The sequence below is a fragment of the Lemur catta genome, chromosome 1, assembly GCF_020740605.2.
Source record: "Lemur catta isolate mLemCat1 chromosome 1, mLemCat1.pri, whole genome shotgun sequence".
In the NCBI taxonomy this organism is placed as follows: domain Eukaryota; kingdom Metazoa; phylum Chordata; class Mammalia; order Primates; family Lemuridae; genus Lemur; species Lemur catta.
The window spans coordinates 223,711,713-223,726,518 of record NC_059128.1 but is presented as its reverse complement, the minus strand read 5'-3'; the positions used below and the strand labels follow the sequence as shown (position 1 = coordinate 223,726,518).

Below are 14,806 nucleotides of genomic sequence, written 5' to 3'. Positions count from 1 at the left end.
ACTATGGTTTTGTTGTTTCTTTTTTAGGAAATGATTTGCAGCTGAGTGAATCAGGAAGTGACAGTGATGACTGAAGAAATATTCAGCTATAAATATAAAATTTATATGACATGTGATAAATCATTTTGTATTAAGAATAAAAATTTCTAAGACTGAGGAAAATGTGTCTTAACTTTTGATGATAAAAGAAATTAAATTTGGCCAGGCATGGTGGCTCACACCTGTAATCCTAGCACTTTGGGAGGCCAAGGTAGGAGGATTGCTTGAGGTCAGGAGTCCGAGACCAGCCTGAGCAAGAGCAAGACCCCATCTCTACAAAAAATAGAAAAATTAGCTGGTCGTGGTGGCATGCACCTATAGTCCCAACTACTCGAGAGGCTGAAGCAGGAGGATTGCTTGTGCCCAGGAGTTTGAGGTTGCTATGAGCTATGATGATGCCATTGCGCTCTAGCCCAGGCAACAGAGTGAGACCCTGTCTCAAAAAAAATTAAATTTGATTCAGAAATTTCAGTTGATGTTATATTTTTAACCTTTTATTGAGGCATTTTCATGTGTTCTCTTCATTTAATCTTAAAACCTTTATGAAGTTTGACAGATGAGAAAACATACTCAGAAGTTAGGTAACTTGCTTCATGTATTGTTAGTTGATAAGTGGCAGATTAAGTGTTCTGGAGTCTGTTTAGTGCTCTATTTTATCACACTATTGTCTCTGGTTGTGAAATGTCAAAACTATTGATTTATAATAAATTTCCATGGTTTTAATTATATCTCTATCTGATATCCCTTAAATTATGGCTGAAAATAATTTAATTCTTGACAAAATTAAGGTATAATTTAGGGTAAAGGTAAAGTTATATGATTATTTTAATGATTCAACTATTTATCTCTTGCAGTATTTTTCATCAATTTATTTTGCTTTTGAGAGAAAAATAAGCAAGTGTTAAGAATGTGAATAATACTTGTATTTATAATATCTTTTAATTTGGGGGAAATGATAAATATTAGATTATAGTTGAAAGCCACTGACCAGCAGTTTCATTCTTTTTTTTTAATAAACTATATTTTAGAGCAGTTTGGGGTTCACAGCAAAATTGAGCAGGAAGTACAGACAGTTGCTACTTCTTCTGTCCTCACTATCGATATCCACATCAGAGTGGTGTATTTGCTAAATAGATGAACCTACATTGATAGATCATTATTATCCAAAGTCCATAGTTTACATTAGGGTTCAGTCTTAATGTTGTATATTCTATGGATTTTTGACAAATACATAACAACATATCTCTCATTGTAGTAACATTCAAAATAGTTTCACTGCCCTAAAAATCCTCTGTGCTTTGCCTGTTCATTTAACCCCTCTAACCCCTGACAACCACTAATCTTCTTACTGTCCCCATAGTTTTGCCTTTTCCAGAATGCCATACAGTTGGAATCATGCAGTATGTAGCTTTTCATATTAGTTTATTTCACTTAATAATATGCATTTAAGTTTCCTCCATGTCTTTCATGGCTTGATAGCTCACTTTTTTTAAAGACTGAATAATATTATATTGTCTGGATGTACCAGTTTATTTATCCACTTCACTGCTAAAGGACATCTTGGTTGCTTCCAAGTTTTGCCAATTATGAATTTTTTTTTATTCAACTTCACCTCTTACCATTAGAATTTCTATAGTTATGTCTTTTAAAAATCCATAAGTTTTGGTTTTAATCTCTCCTGCCTTCTCTTTTCTTTTCTCTCTCTAGCTTACCTTCAGTTAATCTGTCTTCATTTTTATTTTTCCTTTATTTATCCATACTTAGCTGAGAACTACAACTATGTCATTTATTACTTATCTGAAGCAAGCTCATAATTCAAAGTAGCTAGTAAAACATGTTTATCATTTTAATGTAGTAGTACAAACTGTGATGGTTTTTACTGACAGTTGTTATGCTTATATTTCTTTTATTAGTTGTTAACTCTACCAGAAATGAATACGTGGTGATCTGAGCTGGTAATACTGGCTACATAATGTGCATTATGTTCTCAGACTTTACTTCCTGCAATCCAAACAGCTCACATTTCCCCCTCTTTATTATTTCCCCCATAAATGAAACATTCTTAATAATCTTTTTTTATTGATTGAATACCTAGTATATCATTCTTTATACCACTCAAGGGTATATATAAGTAGCTTAGAGAGGAATGAAATAATTTCTCCTATGTTTCTGTATCTCCTTATTTGATGTATTTTCAGTCACTGAAATGTAGGGAGCCTGTAGATTAGACAAGTTCTCAGATGTAAAGATCTCTGCCAGAAACATCTGATGATCCTGCCATGATTCTAAGCACATACCCTTTTGGTTTGATCTGTTCTGAATGGTTTGATTAAACTGATGATAATATAAGCATGCAAGCGGGAAAAGTTGGCTACAAAGGAACAAAAATCAAAGGGCTTTCAACTATTCCACAACACTGCACTCTAAAGGTAATAAAGCTGTATCTGCACAAGGGGATGAATGTGACGTGTGAATTGTGCATTCATCAAATGCCATCCATAGTTTGGTAAGAAGGTATTCTTAGACATATCAGAATTCAGGAATTATATCATTCACAAACCATTCCTATAATAATTATTTTAGTAATTTCCAATTAAGAGATGAATCAAAATTAAGAACTGAAGAATGGAAAAATTAAAAATGCAATTAAAAAGATTGATAACTTTCCAATATTTTGAGGACTTGGCACCTTTTTTGTCCCCTGAAGGAGACTCACTGTTTGAAGGAGTAGGTGACACTCATGCCCAGAAGAAACATTTTAAGTGGAAGTAACTTCTCAGATGCTAGCCAGAGAGGGAAGGCCAAGAGTTTATTGGCCCTCCTAGCCTGAACTTACAATCCTAGTTGGGGCAACCATATTTCAGGTTAAGGCTGTGTGCACATGCAGCAGAAACCAGAGTTGCTCCAAGCTATTCACACACTTGTGACCAACCCTGAAGCATGTGCCTAGTATACTCAAAAATGCCTGATGAAAAATGAAACCTGGGAAGACTTGAAAATAGCCTGAACTTTGAATTCCCTTACACATACAGATCCATCAGTAAAGGACAAAGCCTTAACTGGCTCAAGGTGTTTGAGCACAATCTCTGTCCAGTCTTTGGCTGACCACTCAGAGTAACACCTGCTACTTTACAGAATAGTGCTTATCTTGGGAAGTGGGTCAAGTTCAACAAGGAGGCAGTAGGAAAGCAGAGTATTATTGCTAAAGGACATTCAACACTGAGGTGCTAGAAATTTTTTTTTTTAAATTTTAGCTGGGTTGTGGTTTATGTGAGTTACACATGTATAAAAATTAATGGGGTTGTACACTTAAGATTTGTGCACATTACTGCAAGTTAAATTTAATTTTAAAAGTCCAATAAACAAAATTAATAGGAAAAATATTTGGAATGTAGAGGGTGGCAGAGCATCACTATTAATAGTATACAGATAGAGCCTACAAATTTACAGAAAGAAGAAAAACAACTCAATCGAAAAATGGGCAAAGAAAGTGAATAGGCAGTTCTAAAAATTATGGGATTTTTTTATATACTTAATTTATATGCAATGTGCAGTATTATTTATAATATCAAAAGACTAAACCTGAATGTGCATTAATTGAGGACTAGTTAAATCAACTATATTTACATCTATACAGTTGATGACCTATTCACAGATTTATTGACTATTTCGGTATCCTTTTTGTGAAATATCTGTTCAAATCTTTTAAACATTTTTCCATTTACTTATCTATCTTTTTGTTACTAATTTTTGGAGTTATTTATATAGTCTGGACACAAATCCTTTGACAGATTTATGTAATACAGATATTTTCTCCCACTCTGAGAGTTGTCTTTTTGTTTTTAATGGTGTCTTTGGTGAACAAAAGTTCTTAATTTTGATATTGTCCAACATATCAAATTTTTTCTTTAATGGTTATCATATTTTATGTCTTATTTAAGAAAATTTAGCTTACTTCACAGTCATAAAGATGTTCTTATAAAGCTTTAGTTTTTGTGGGGTTTTTTACTTTAACATTTAAATCTGTAATCTCTATGGAATTGACTTTTGTATGTAGTATAAAATAAGGGTCAAAATAATTTTTGTTGGTATGGTTATCCAAATGGTGTTTGTTTATTGAAAATACCATCATTTTTCCCACTACACTGCAATATCACCTTTGTCCTAAACATTATATATGGGAATCTTTTTCTGAACTTTGTTCTAGCCCACTGGTTGACTTATCTATCCTTGTATCAATTCCACTCTGTTATAATTACTGTAGCTTTAAAATAAGTCTAAGATTGGATAGCATAAGTCCTCCACCATTATTCTTATTTAATATTGACTTTGCTCTCGGTTTTTTCACTTCCATAGGAATTTTAAAAGTCAATTTGTCATTTTCTACACTCACAAAACCTGCTGGGATTTTGTACTGAAACTATAGATTGATAAGGAATATTGATATCTTAACACTATGAGTCTTCCAAATCGTGAGTGTGGTATGACTTCATTTATTTTCATCTTCTTCAATTTCTTTGAGTAACATTTTTCATTGTTAGTATTGCAGTTTAGAAGATATTTTATTAGATTTATTCCTAGGTGTTTTATGCTCTTATAGCTGGTATCATTTTTAAATTCCCTTTTCTAATTTTTTATTGCTGATATTTGAATTCAGTTTATTTTTGTGTGCTGATTTTATATTCAGGGGCCTTGTTAAATATGTGTTCTCTTTTAATTTCATATTTGCCTCTTCTATATTAGATTCTCTCACTTTAGAGCTTCTGTCTCCTTTGTATAACTGTAAAACATTATCATAAGTCATATTAAACATTATCTGATGTCATAATCAGTAAGAGCACAAATATTCTTTATTCTTATCACTGATACTTAAATTTTTTCACTTTTATTGTCTTTTTGTGATTTTTTTTATTTCAGAATATTATGGTGGCACAAATGTTTTGGTTACATAGATTGCTTTCATACTGCTTGAATCAAAGTTATAAGTGTGCCCCTCACCAAGATAGTATACATTGTACCTATTAGGTATGATTTCACCCATCCTGTCCTCCCCCCTCCCACCTGCAGGATTTCCATTGAGTTTTACTTCCATCCGTGCACGAGTGCTGTTCGGTTAGTTTAATAGGCAGTACATGCGGTGTTTGTTTTTCCATTCTTGCAATACTTCACTTAGGAGAATGGTCTCCAGTTCCATTCAGATTGTTGTAAAAGGTATTAATTCATTTCTTGTATGGCTGAGTAGTACTCCATGGTATACATGTACCACATTTGATTAATCTACTCATGAGTTGATGGGCACTTGGGTTGATTCCACATGTTTGCGATTGTGAATTGTGCTTCAGTAGACATTTGAATGCAAGTGTCTTTTTGATAAAATGACATTTTTTCCTTTGGGTAAATACCCAGTAGTGGGGTTGCTGGATCAAATGGTAGGTCTACTTTTAGTTCCTTGAAAAATCTCCGTACTATTTTCCATAGTGGTTGTACTAATTTGCAATGCCACCAAGAGTGTATGTGTTCCTTTCTCTCCACATCCACACCAGCATCTATTGTTTTGGGACTTTTTGATAAAAGCCACTCTCACTGCGGTTAGGTGATATCTCACTGTGGTTTTGATTTGCATTTCCCTGATGATTAGTGACAAGCATTTTTATTGACTATTAGTCTATTTTCTTTTGAAAAGCTTCTGTTCATGTCTTTCGCCCATTTTTTAATAGGGTTGTTTGATTTTTTTTTCTTCTGATTTGCTTGAGTTCTTTGTAGATTCTGGTTATTAGCCCTTCATTGGATGTACAGCATGCAAATATTCTCTCTCATTCTGTAGGTTGTCTATTTGTTCTGTTGATTGTTTCCTTGGATATGCAGAAGCATCTTAATTTAATCAAGTACCATTTCTTTATTTTTGTTATTTCTGTGATTGCCCTTGGGACCCTTTTCATAAATTCTTTGCCTAGGCTGATATTTAGAAGAGCTTTCCAACATTTTTTTTCTAGAATTCTTATGGTTTCATGTCTTAGATTTAATCCATCTTGGATTACTTTTAGTGAGTGGTGAGAGATATGGATCCTGTTTCAATCTTCTACATGTGGCTATCCAATTTTTCCAGCACCATCTTTTGTGTCTCTGAAGAGTTTGTGCACATTTCTTAGAGGTGCTTTCTCTGATCTTTTCCCTTTTGTCCTATCTGATGTCAACTTAGGAAAAATAATAGGGTATAGAAGGCACCTTGATATTATGTAAAGGGCTCTAGAGTATGACTAGGGTTCTAGTCCTTGCTTTATGCCTTCTGAACTCCTCTGAAATATCTTTCAGGCTAGAATAGGAGAAGGATTTAAAACCAGTGTTTCCCAAATTTCTGGCATAAGAATCACTAGAGGTGCTTATTAAAAACGCAGGTTCTTAGGTCCCTAGTGAGATCTACTGAATCAAAATTTTCAAAGGAAAATGATTCTTATCATCAGGGAAGTTTAGTTTACATAGGAAATAATTAAGATTCCTTCCATCTCTGATATTATTTGATTCTATGAATACTGTCATTATTTTATCTAAACAAAAAGAATTTTATCTAAACAAAGGAGTGTCAGAAAACCAGTGCCAATGTTCTAAAGTTTGGTATGTGGGGTACCTATGAGCACAAGTGAATTGGTGCATGGAATACAGGTGCTATTTCATCTGCTCTGCCAGATCAAATGCCATTCTAGAGGTACAAGGCCAGAGCAGGCAAAGTCACTGACATAATTAGATCTTCCAGGCATCTGTGCCTCTACTAGTTAACTTGACTAGTAACTTATAACTGTTTATTTGTTTTGCATCCAGAGTCATTAACCAAACTAGGTCAGAAAAGGCAATACTTCCTGAAAGAGTAACTACAGCTTAATCATTAATGCCACACTCAGACAGGTAGCTGGACTCTTCTTTGGGTAAACGTTGGTGGGAGAGAATGAAAATGAAAAGTATAATAGAAGCTATGGTCAAAGTCTGAGTTAAAGTTTAGAGAAGAAAAAGTAGAGTTTATCTTGGCCTTGTTTGTCAATAAATTATTCAAAGAGTTAATGTAAGAATTTTGTGGGGGATGAGTCATTGGTTTTCTCTCTTGTATTCTCAAATCAAATAATTCATTCTGTTGTTGCCTGACCTCATTGGTTTAGTCCTCATTTTTTCTTATTTTAGAGCTCTCTGGCCATTCTTTTTCCTTTTCTTTTGACTGACAGCTAGCAGGGTATCATTTTCTTTTGTTCTTCTTTTACCTCTTTGACTTAGCAAAAATAATACAGCATAAAATGCATCTATCATCATCCCATTTGTTCTTGTTCATCCTCTGATAAAGACTAAATATAATATTCTGGAGTCAAGGAGTTCAATACTGGAAATTAAGGAAAATAATGTTTGCAGCAATACCTAGAAATTAACTAGTTCACAATTTTTGCTCAAATTAAATTTTTTTAAATGAAAGGATGTATTCATCTTGAAGTGAGAAAATGAAAATGCAAGGAATGACTTTAGCAAAGGAGAAGAATGATTCCCACATGTACATCACCAACCCTTTTCTCTCATATCTTTAGCCCCACCTCTTTAATTGCTTATAGGATATTTCTAGCTGAACTTTACAACACTGAAAACCAAAATCATCATCATTCTTGTCTCTCAAATTCAGTTTTATGGTGACTTTCCCTCTTCAACACATTTCAATTCCCCTACATTCCATTTACATAACCTCCATACCTGGATAATGACCTGAGTCATTACTGATACTAATCTCTACCTTTCCCAGCTATCATGGCATAGTGAAAATTCCAGATCTGCACTTACTGGCCATGTAACTTTGAACAAATTATTTAACCTCTTGGAACATTAGTTTCTGTAAAAGGAGGACAGTAATAAGAATTAGAATAAATATAAATGTTATATACACATACATATGTAATTCATATATATATCAACCTTATACATCATAGATGTTCAATAAATGACAGCTATTGTTACCTTGAAATCAGTCTTTTAATCTATGCTCGAGGCATGGTATTCTTAACTATCTTGTGCTTGTTATTTTCAAAGATAATCTTTCCTAAATAGATTTTCTTATCAATTCTCTAGCATTGTCTCATTCTATCTTTGATATGTTCGCATTTCCCTATGCTCTCCCTTTTGCACATTCTTTCGAACTATAGCTTCCTGCTTTGCTCTGGATCAGGCAGCTATTGAAGCTGACATGCACAGGGTTAAACCCAGTTGCTGAATTCACCCCCCTCCCCCTCCCAGTCCCCCTTTTCACAGTAGCCTGGCAGCTGTCCTAACTGCCTACTGAAGCCAAATGCTTGAGGAGAGAGAGAGTAAGAAGCCAGCCATGAATCCCTTCCAGAAAAATGAGTCCAAGGAAACTCTTTTTTCACCTGTCTCCACTGAAGAGGTACCACCTCGACCTCCCAGTCCTCCAAAGAAGCCACCTCCGGTGAGTCCTCAGATTCAGTTCTGCCTCTGACAAGAATAGTTTTGCTCTTTTGGCTTTCTTCCTTGGCCCCTAGAGCTTCAGGCTGAGCTGTTTTAGGATATAAAAACTATTCTCTTTTGGAGTTAGAATTCACCTGAAACCCAAATGTAAACAAAAGCTTCCTTTACTTAAGAGAAAAAGCAGTAGGAAGAGGTAGTCAAAGTTTTTTTAGCTGAGATCCAGGGCTTTGCTGTATTTCATTGCATATTCTGAGTTTCCCTGGGGGGGGGAAAAGCAATTTGAATGTCCAGGGAAACTTGGCAAGCATTTCTGTCTGGAGAACTGTGTGTGATTGTTCTTTCTTTACCAATATAAAAACTCAACCCTTAGTTCCCCCTGTGTGCAGAGCCTTCAGCTGGACACAAGCGGAGGTTTCAGAATAGATTCAATCTTTTACTATGTGCTCCCAACTTACAGTGGGACGTAGGACAAAGAAACTAGAAGTAATAATGTTTTGCATTATATACTTGTTAAAGTACTTCTTCTATATTTATTATCTCATTCAGTCCTCATATTGAAATCCTGTAAGTGGAGAGGATATAGTAATAATAGCCAATATTTACTGAGTTCTTACTATGGACCAAAAGGTAGTATTAGTCTCATTTCTTTGGAATAACAGAACTGTGGCATAGAGACAAGAGTAGTGACATGGCCAGTGTCAGTATGTTAACACAGCCAGTGACAGTGTTGCATAGCTAGTGACAGTGTGTTAACTAAACTCCAGATTGCGTAATTCCCAAGCTGTGAACTGAGAAGGTAAGAAGCCCAGTTTATTGTGTCTTCGAAGCAAGTTATTGTCATATATTAGCATATATTAATATTTATGAGGGTTTATATATATCCATATGAGTAAAAGAATATGTTAATTTATTATTTTATCTATTTAGTTAGTTATATCTCTTCTGATCCCAAAAAATTTAAGGCTGCTTACTTATCAAATAAGAGACAATATAAATCTCATGGTAAGATTTGACCATACCAAGGACAGATATCTCCATCCCCACTCATGTTAGTTAAGCTATTGTAATGTGTAGGGATTTGAAATAACCCATAACATTCCTTATATTTTGACTGATGCAGTGCATGAAATAGCATAGTCCTTTTAATGTCCAGTAGTATTATCATGAAAATGTTATAGAATCTCTTTACTAGGAAGAATGGACATTTAATTTTACAAGATTTAAGAACTCTCTGCCCAGAGTCAAGGTGATCAGTTAGTTCACCTTTAAGAGTCTCTACCCTACATACTAGGCTGTGTACTTGGCTCCAGTTGCCTCTGAAGGGAAAGCCATTATATTTCCTGGATTCTTCCTAGCATGGCAAATAGGGAAGGTAGGGACAAAAGGGGCCAGTCCCCATGGTGGAGCTAAGCAGATATTGACATCTGAATCTAAACTGCTTGGATATCAGGTACTCCATAGGGTACCTCTTCATTCTGTTCCTAGAAAGTATGATTATCCTTTCATCCAGAGCCCCAGGCTTTTCATTTAGTAGTTGTGGGAAGATGAGCAAGTCCTGGTATCTAGGATCAAGGAATGTCCGAACAGTCTCATGATAAATAAATGAGAAACAAAGCAACATTCAGATTAGCTTCTATTAATCCTAAATGAGCAATGTAAGCACTTTTAGTGTGATAATAGCTGTTTCATGAACAGTAGAGACTATTGCTCCATATTACCTACCATGGCATTTTAAAATAAATGAATTTTTCAATTGTGAAGCAATCTAGTGGTTGAAATAGGGAAAAACAGCTCATGCTTAAATTATTGCCTTTTTGTTGCATAGAAAATCTGTGGCTCCAACTATCCACTGAGCATTGCCTTCATTGTGGTGAATGAATTCTGCGAGCGCTTTTCCTATTATGGCATGAAAGGTAATTTTGTGTCCCAGAGTCCTACTTTTCTTCGCTCATGCTGACCCCATATTTGTAACAGCCTGTTCTCTTCACAGGTACTTATTTCCCTTATCCATTCTTTCTGCCCTTGTCCAAATTGACCTTTCATTTGGCCAGGACTTCCAAAAAATGTTTCATAGGATTTCACCTAATAGCTCATATAGGCCAAGACCAGAAAGGCCTGACAGAAACCAGAACACAGCCTGTGAGAATATAAGAGCAAGAGTGGTGGTACACACCTGTAGTCCCAGCTACTTGGGAGGCTGAGGTGGGAGGATCCCTTGAGCCCAGGAGTTTGAAGGTGTAATGTGCTTATGATCGCACTGGTAAATAGCCACTGCACTCCAGCCTGGTCAACATGGTGATATCCTATCTCTAAGAAAAAAAAAAGAATGGAAGTGGGAAATCTCTCATTATCTGAGTCCCATTTTTGTACCTGTTCCTTAGGTCTATGAACTATATTGTCACTGGGAAGGAGAGGAGAGGGAAGGGATATTGGAAGCACCATGCTATCTTCATGGTTGCCCCAAGTGATGCTATGGTTGCACATATACCAATGAGAAGAGTATTATATTTGTACATTCAACATAGCCCATTTACTCCCATAACTCCCATGGACCCTGCTTCTACTGCCTGGCAGTCACCTCTCAGTCACTTTACTGATGGTAGTGCTGAAGGCCAGATCACCTTCAAATACAAGAGATTAAATATATTTTTCCATAAGTCACTTTAATGTATCTACCTTGTTTTGTCTCCCCCCTTCCTTTTTTTTTTTTTTTTTTTTCAACTTCAGCTGTGCTGACCCTGTATTTCCTGTATTTCCTGCACTGGAATGAAGATACCTCCACATCTATATACCACGCCTTCAGCAGCCTCTGTTATTTCACTCCCATTCTGGGAGCAGCCATTGCTGACTCATGGTTGGGAAAATTCAAGTAAGGAAGATGAGAGGTCATATCTCCACAAATTTCACAGATTAATTATACAGAAGGTTATTACTTCTAGCTTCTTGCCTTCAAGCAAAAACATACTTATGTCATCCATGGCAAATGAGGATCTAAGACTGAAAACAAAGAAAGTCTACTTCTTTTCATTATTAGTTTTTCCAATGTTTTTACATCTTTTTCAGTCAAAAGGTATTTTCTGCTTAAATCTAATTTTAATCTTCCATTGTATAGTTTAAGATCAAATCTTGTTCTGATCTCAGAGTGCTACCCACCAGCAAGTTTATAATTTTAGAGACATTTATGTAGCTTTTTGACACTTTCTCCATCTCTTTTCTAAATGAATCATCCCAACTCTTTCCGTATCTTCTTATGAGTCCCTCTTTTCAGCTCTTTTACCATCTATTTCTGTTCTCTAACCGCTTTTTGCTTTCATTCCTAAGAATATAATATATATTATCATGGGTTAGACTAATGGTCCATTCAATTCAGTATCTTTTAAGTCCCTAAAAATAGCACCAAGAGACATATTATAGTATAACGTTATAGTTGTCTCCTATAACATTATCCTTATAGGCTAGAGATGGATCTTGGATATCCATTGCCCAGTTATTTTTCTATGGACTTTTCATCCATGGATTTGTCTAAATTAGAATTTCCTTAATGTTTTCTTACTGCATGACTTCTTATAGCCTTTAACATGCTAATATGTAAAATCTTCAAGAGAAGATTCTATTATGTAGTGTTTCCCAAACTGGTTTGACCATTTTGTGGACCTACTGTTTTAAGGAGGCTTCTTTAATAAACTCTGGTTTATATCTTACTTTGTCCTATAAATATGTTCATTGTCCTAAAAGTGTTTAATAAGCACCTATATCTATAGACACAACACAGTACTGAACAGTGTCTTGACTTGGGACAGGAATAGTGGATGGGTGGCTGAGATCTGCATTCACCACATATACGGTAATACTCACCAATTCATCCAGATGTGGTTGGCAGTATGTGCAGAATAGAAAGTATAAGCCATGATCTATTTATTCATTTATAGAATAAAGACTCACATACATGGAATAACATCTTTATTTATTTTTAAAATAACTTCCTTTAAGATTGAAGAAATATAGATTCAGAATTTGATGAGCAATAGCTTCCTGCCTAATTCAGAGGAAATATAACAACCACCTCCACTTGTGCCCTTGACTTAATCCTTGAGGTATTTTTGTTTTATAACATTTATTTTTATTGAGGTATAACTTACCTAAAGTACACAAGACCAAAAGTCTTAACTGTTGAGCATGGTGAATTTTTATATATGGTCACCATCACCTAGATAGCTCTCCCTAGGGTTTTTGTGCCCTCGATATTCCCTTCTTGCCTTCAAAGTCTCCCTCAGAGCCGGAGTCTTTCCTGCACCTAGAAGCAGATGCAAATCTCTAATAGCTTTAAACAAACAAGCGAAACTCTTCTTGATCCTCTTTTTCTGTCTTCTTTCTCATATTACCATTACCACAAAATTTTAAAAAGAATCACCTATGTGTTTTGCCTTTCTTTGTCTTCATTATCACTTCTTATGGTACAGTAATCTAATGCAATGCAATAGAGTCCAATTTAATTAATTATATCCAATTTAATTCAATAATGTTTGTTTAGTACCTTCATCTATCTAAAGAAGCATGGAGGATAAAGAGGTGAATTACACAAAATACCTGCTTTACATGATTTATATTCAAATAGCTTTAACACAGAACATAGTATAGTAAGTTCAAGAAGATATAGTATAAATCATCTTTTTTTCCTACTGAAATTACTCCCTAAGACTATTGATAATGATTTCTTTGCTAACAAATTCCAATGGTCTTTTATAAATTCTTATTCCTTTTGAACTTGTTTTTAACATTTCAGTCTGTTTATTACTCTTGTGTTCTTAAAACTTCCTGGCCTTCTCTAACACTATTTTCTCACTCTCTTCATCTTACATTTTTGTGTTTTTATCTGGCTCTTCTTCTGTCTCTTGTTTACTTCACTCTTTCCTGAGTGTAAACATTTCCTCCAGGTTATAACTTTCACCCTCTTCTCTTTCTCCAAATTCTCCCTTAGCAAGTTCTGTGGTTTCGATATTAACTATATGCAGATAGCTCCTCGAACTCTGTCATAACCTCTCACTCAAACTTCAGTGTCCTGCGTATTGGCGGTCACCTTCTAGATGTTCCACCATGTCCTTACTCCCCAAACCTGTTCTTTTCCTGGATTTTCTACATTCCCACATCCATTCAGATATCAAATTCTACCAATTCTGTTTCTACATCTCACATTTATCTTTTTTCAACACTAAATCCACTGCCATTAATTGCCACCACCCTAGTTTTAGTGTTCATTGCCTCTAAATTGAGATATTGAAATGGACACCTAAAATGTTTTTTGCCGCTTCTCACATCTTTTTCCTACAAATGAGCATATACAGTACTGCCAGATTAATCTTCCTAAAAGAAATTTCTATTCACATTACTATTCTGCCCCAAAATTTCTAGTGACTAAATCACTGTCTACTAATCTTACTACAACTTCCCTTTCTGTGCTATTGTCATAGTCACTCTCTTTCAAGAATAGCCACTGGAGAATATTAATATTTCCCTAACAATGTCCAGTGACATCTCTTTTCCATGTCTGCTTGCACTGTTGCTACTTCCTGGAATCCCCTACCTCCCCATCCCTTGCCCAAACCCTTAAAAGTGCAGCTCAAATACCACCTATGCTATAAAATATTCTGTGCTCCCTCACCTTTTACTACTGGCCAGGAGTAATCTAGGGTTCTCTGAACTCTTTATTTTCTTCTCTCATATGACATTTACCAAACTCTATCTTATTACAATTATTTGTATGTGAATCTGATATCTTCTTCCAAACACTTAGAAGACAAAGTCATTTATATTTTTATCCATAGTACCTAGAACATTGCCTGGTACATAGCAGGCCTACAATAAATGTTTGAATTAATGCATTTATTCACTCTCAGACACTCAAATGGAGGCACAAGACTAAAGATGGATATAGACAGGCATGAAGATGACTTTTACTTTTTTGTAGGTATTTTAGTTGCTTTTTAAATAACGAAACTCTTGTGGGAGATTGGCATCTCTTTCAGAAAGGAAATGAGTTAGAGAAAAGATGGATAACTTATTCTCCCATAGACATGTGTGTTTGTGTGTGTGTGTGCGTGTTCATATATATAAATAGAATGATAAAAGCAACCAAATGAAACAAGTACTTAAAACTACTCACCCACCATACTTTATTCCTCATTTCCTTAAACTGGAAAATCAGAAAATGAGCAGGCTCCTCCTTCACTATCTTCTCTAAGTTGAATCTACAGCCTTCTTTTCTTCATTAATTAGAAGAAAATAAGATGGATTTATGTTTCAAACTGTAAGTTCTGCCCCA

General features: G+C 35.1%; 2 protein-coding genes across 5 annotated transcripts in view; both read left to right on the top strand.

Moving 5' to 3' along the window:
- EAF2 (ELL associated factor 2) overlaps positions 1 to 156 on the top strand; it is a 34,022-nt gene extending 33,866 nt beyond the window's left edge. For all 3 annotated transcript variants that reach the window (XM_045540165.1, XM_045540167.1, XM_045540166.1), the window contains one exon: positions 28 to 156. In XM_045540165.1, coding sequence (XP_045396121.1) covers positions 28 to 74 — 47 coding nt within the window. In that variant the 3' untranslated portion in view covers positions 75 to 156. The remainder of the gene's footprint in view (positions 1 to 27) is intronic.
- Positions 157 to 8,232: 8,076 nt separating this feature from the next.
- SLC15A2 (solute carrier family 15 member 2) overlaps positions 8,233 to 14,806 on the top strand; it is a 32,399-nt gene continuing 25,825 nt past the window's right edge. Inside the window, exons 1-3 of one of the 2 annotated variants that reach the window (XM_045540163.1) lie at positions 8,233 to 8,488; positions 10,313 to 10,400; positions 11,215 to 11,356. In XM_045540163.1, coding sequence (XP_045396119.1) covers positions 8,351 to 8,488; positions 10,313 to 10,400; positions 11,215 to 11,356 — 368 coding nt within the window. In that variant the 5' untranslated portion in view covers positions 8,233 to 8,350. The remainder of the gene's footprint in view (positions 8,489 to 10,312; positions 10,401 to 11,214; positions 11,357 to 14,806) is intronic. The other variant, XM_045540164.1, reaches the window with a different exon arrangement.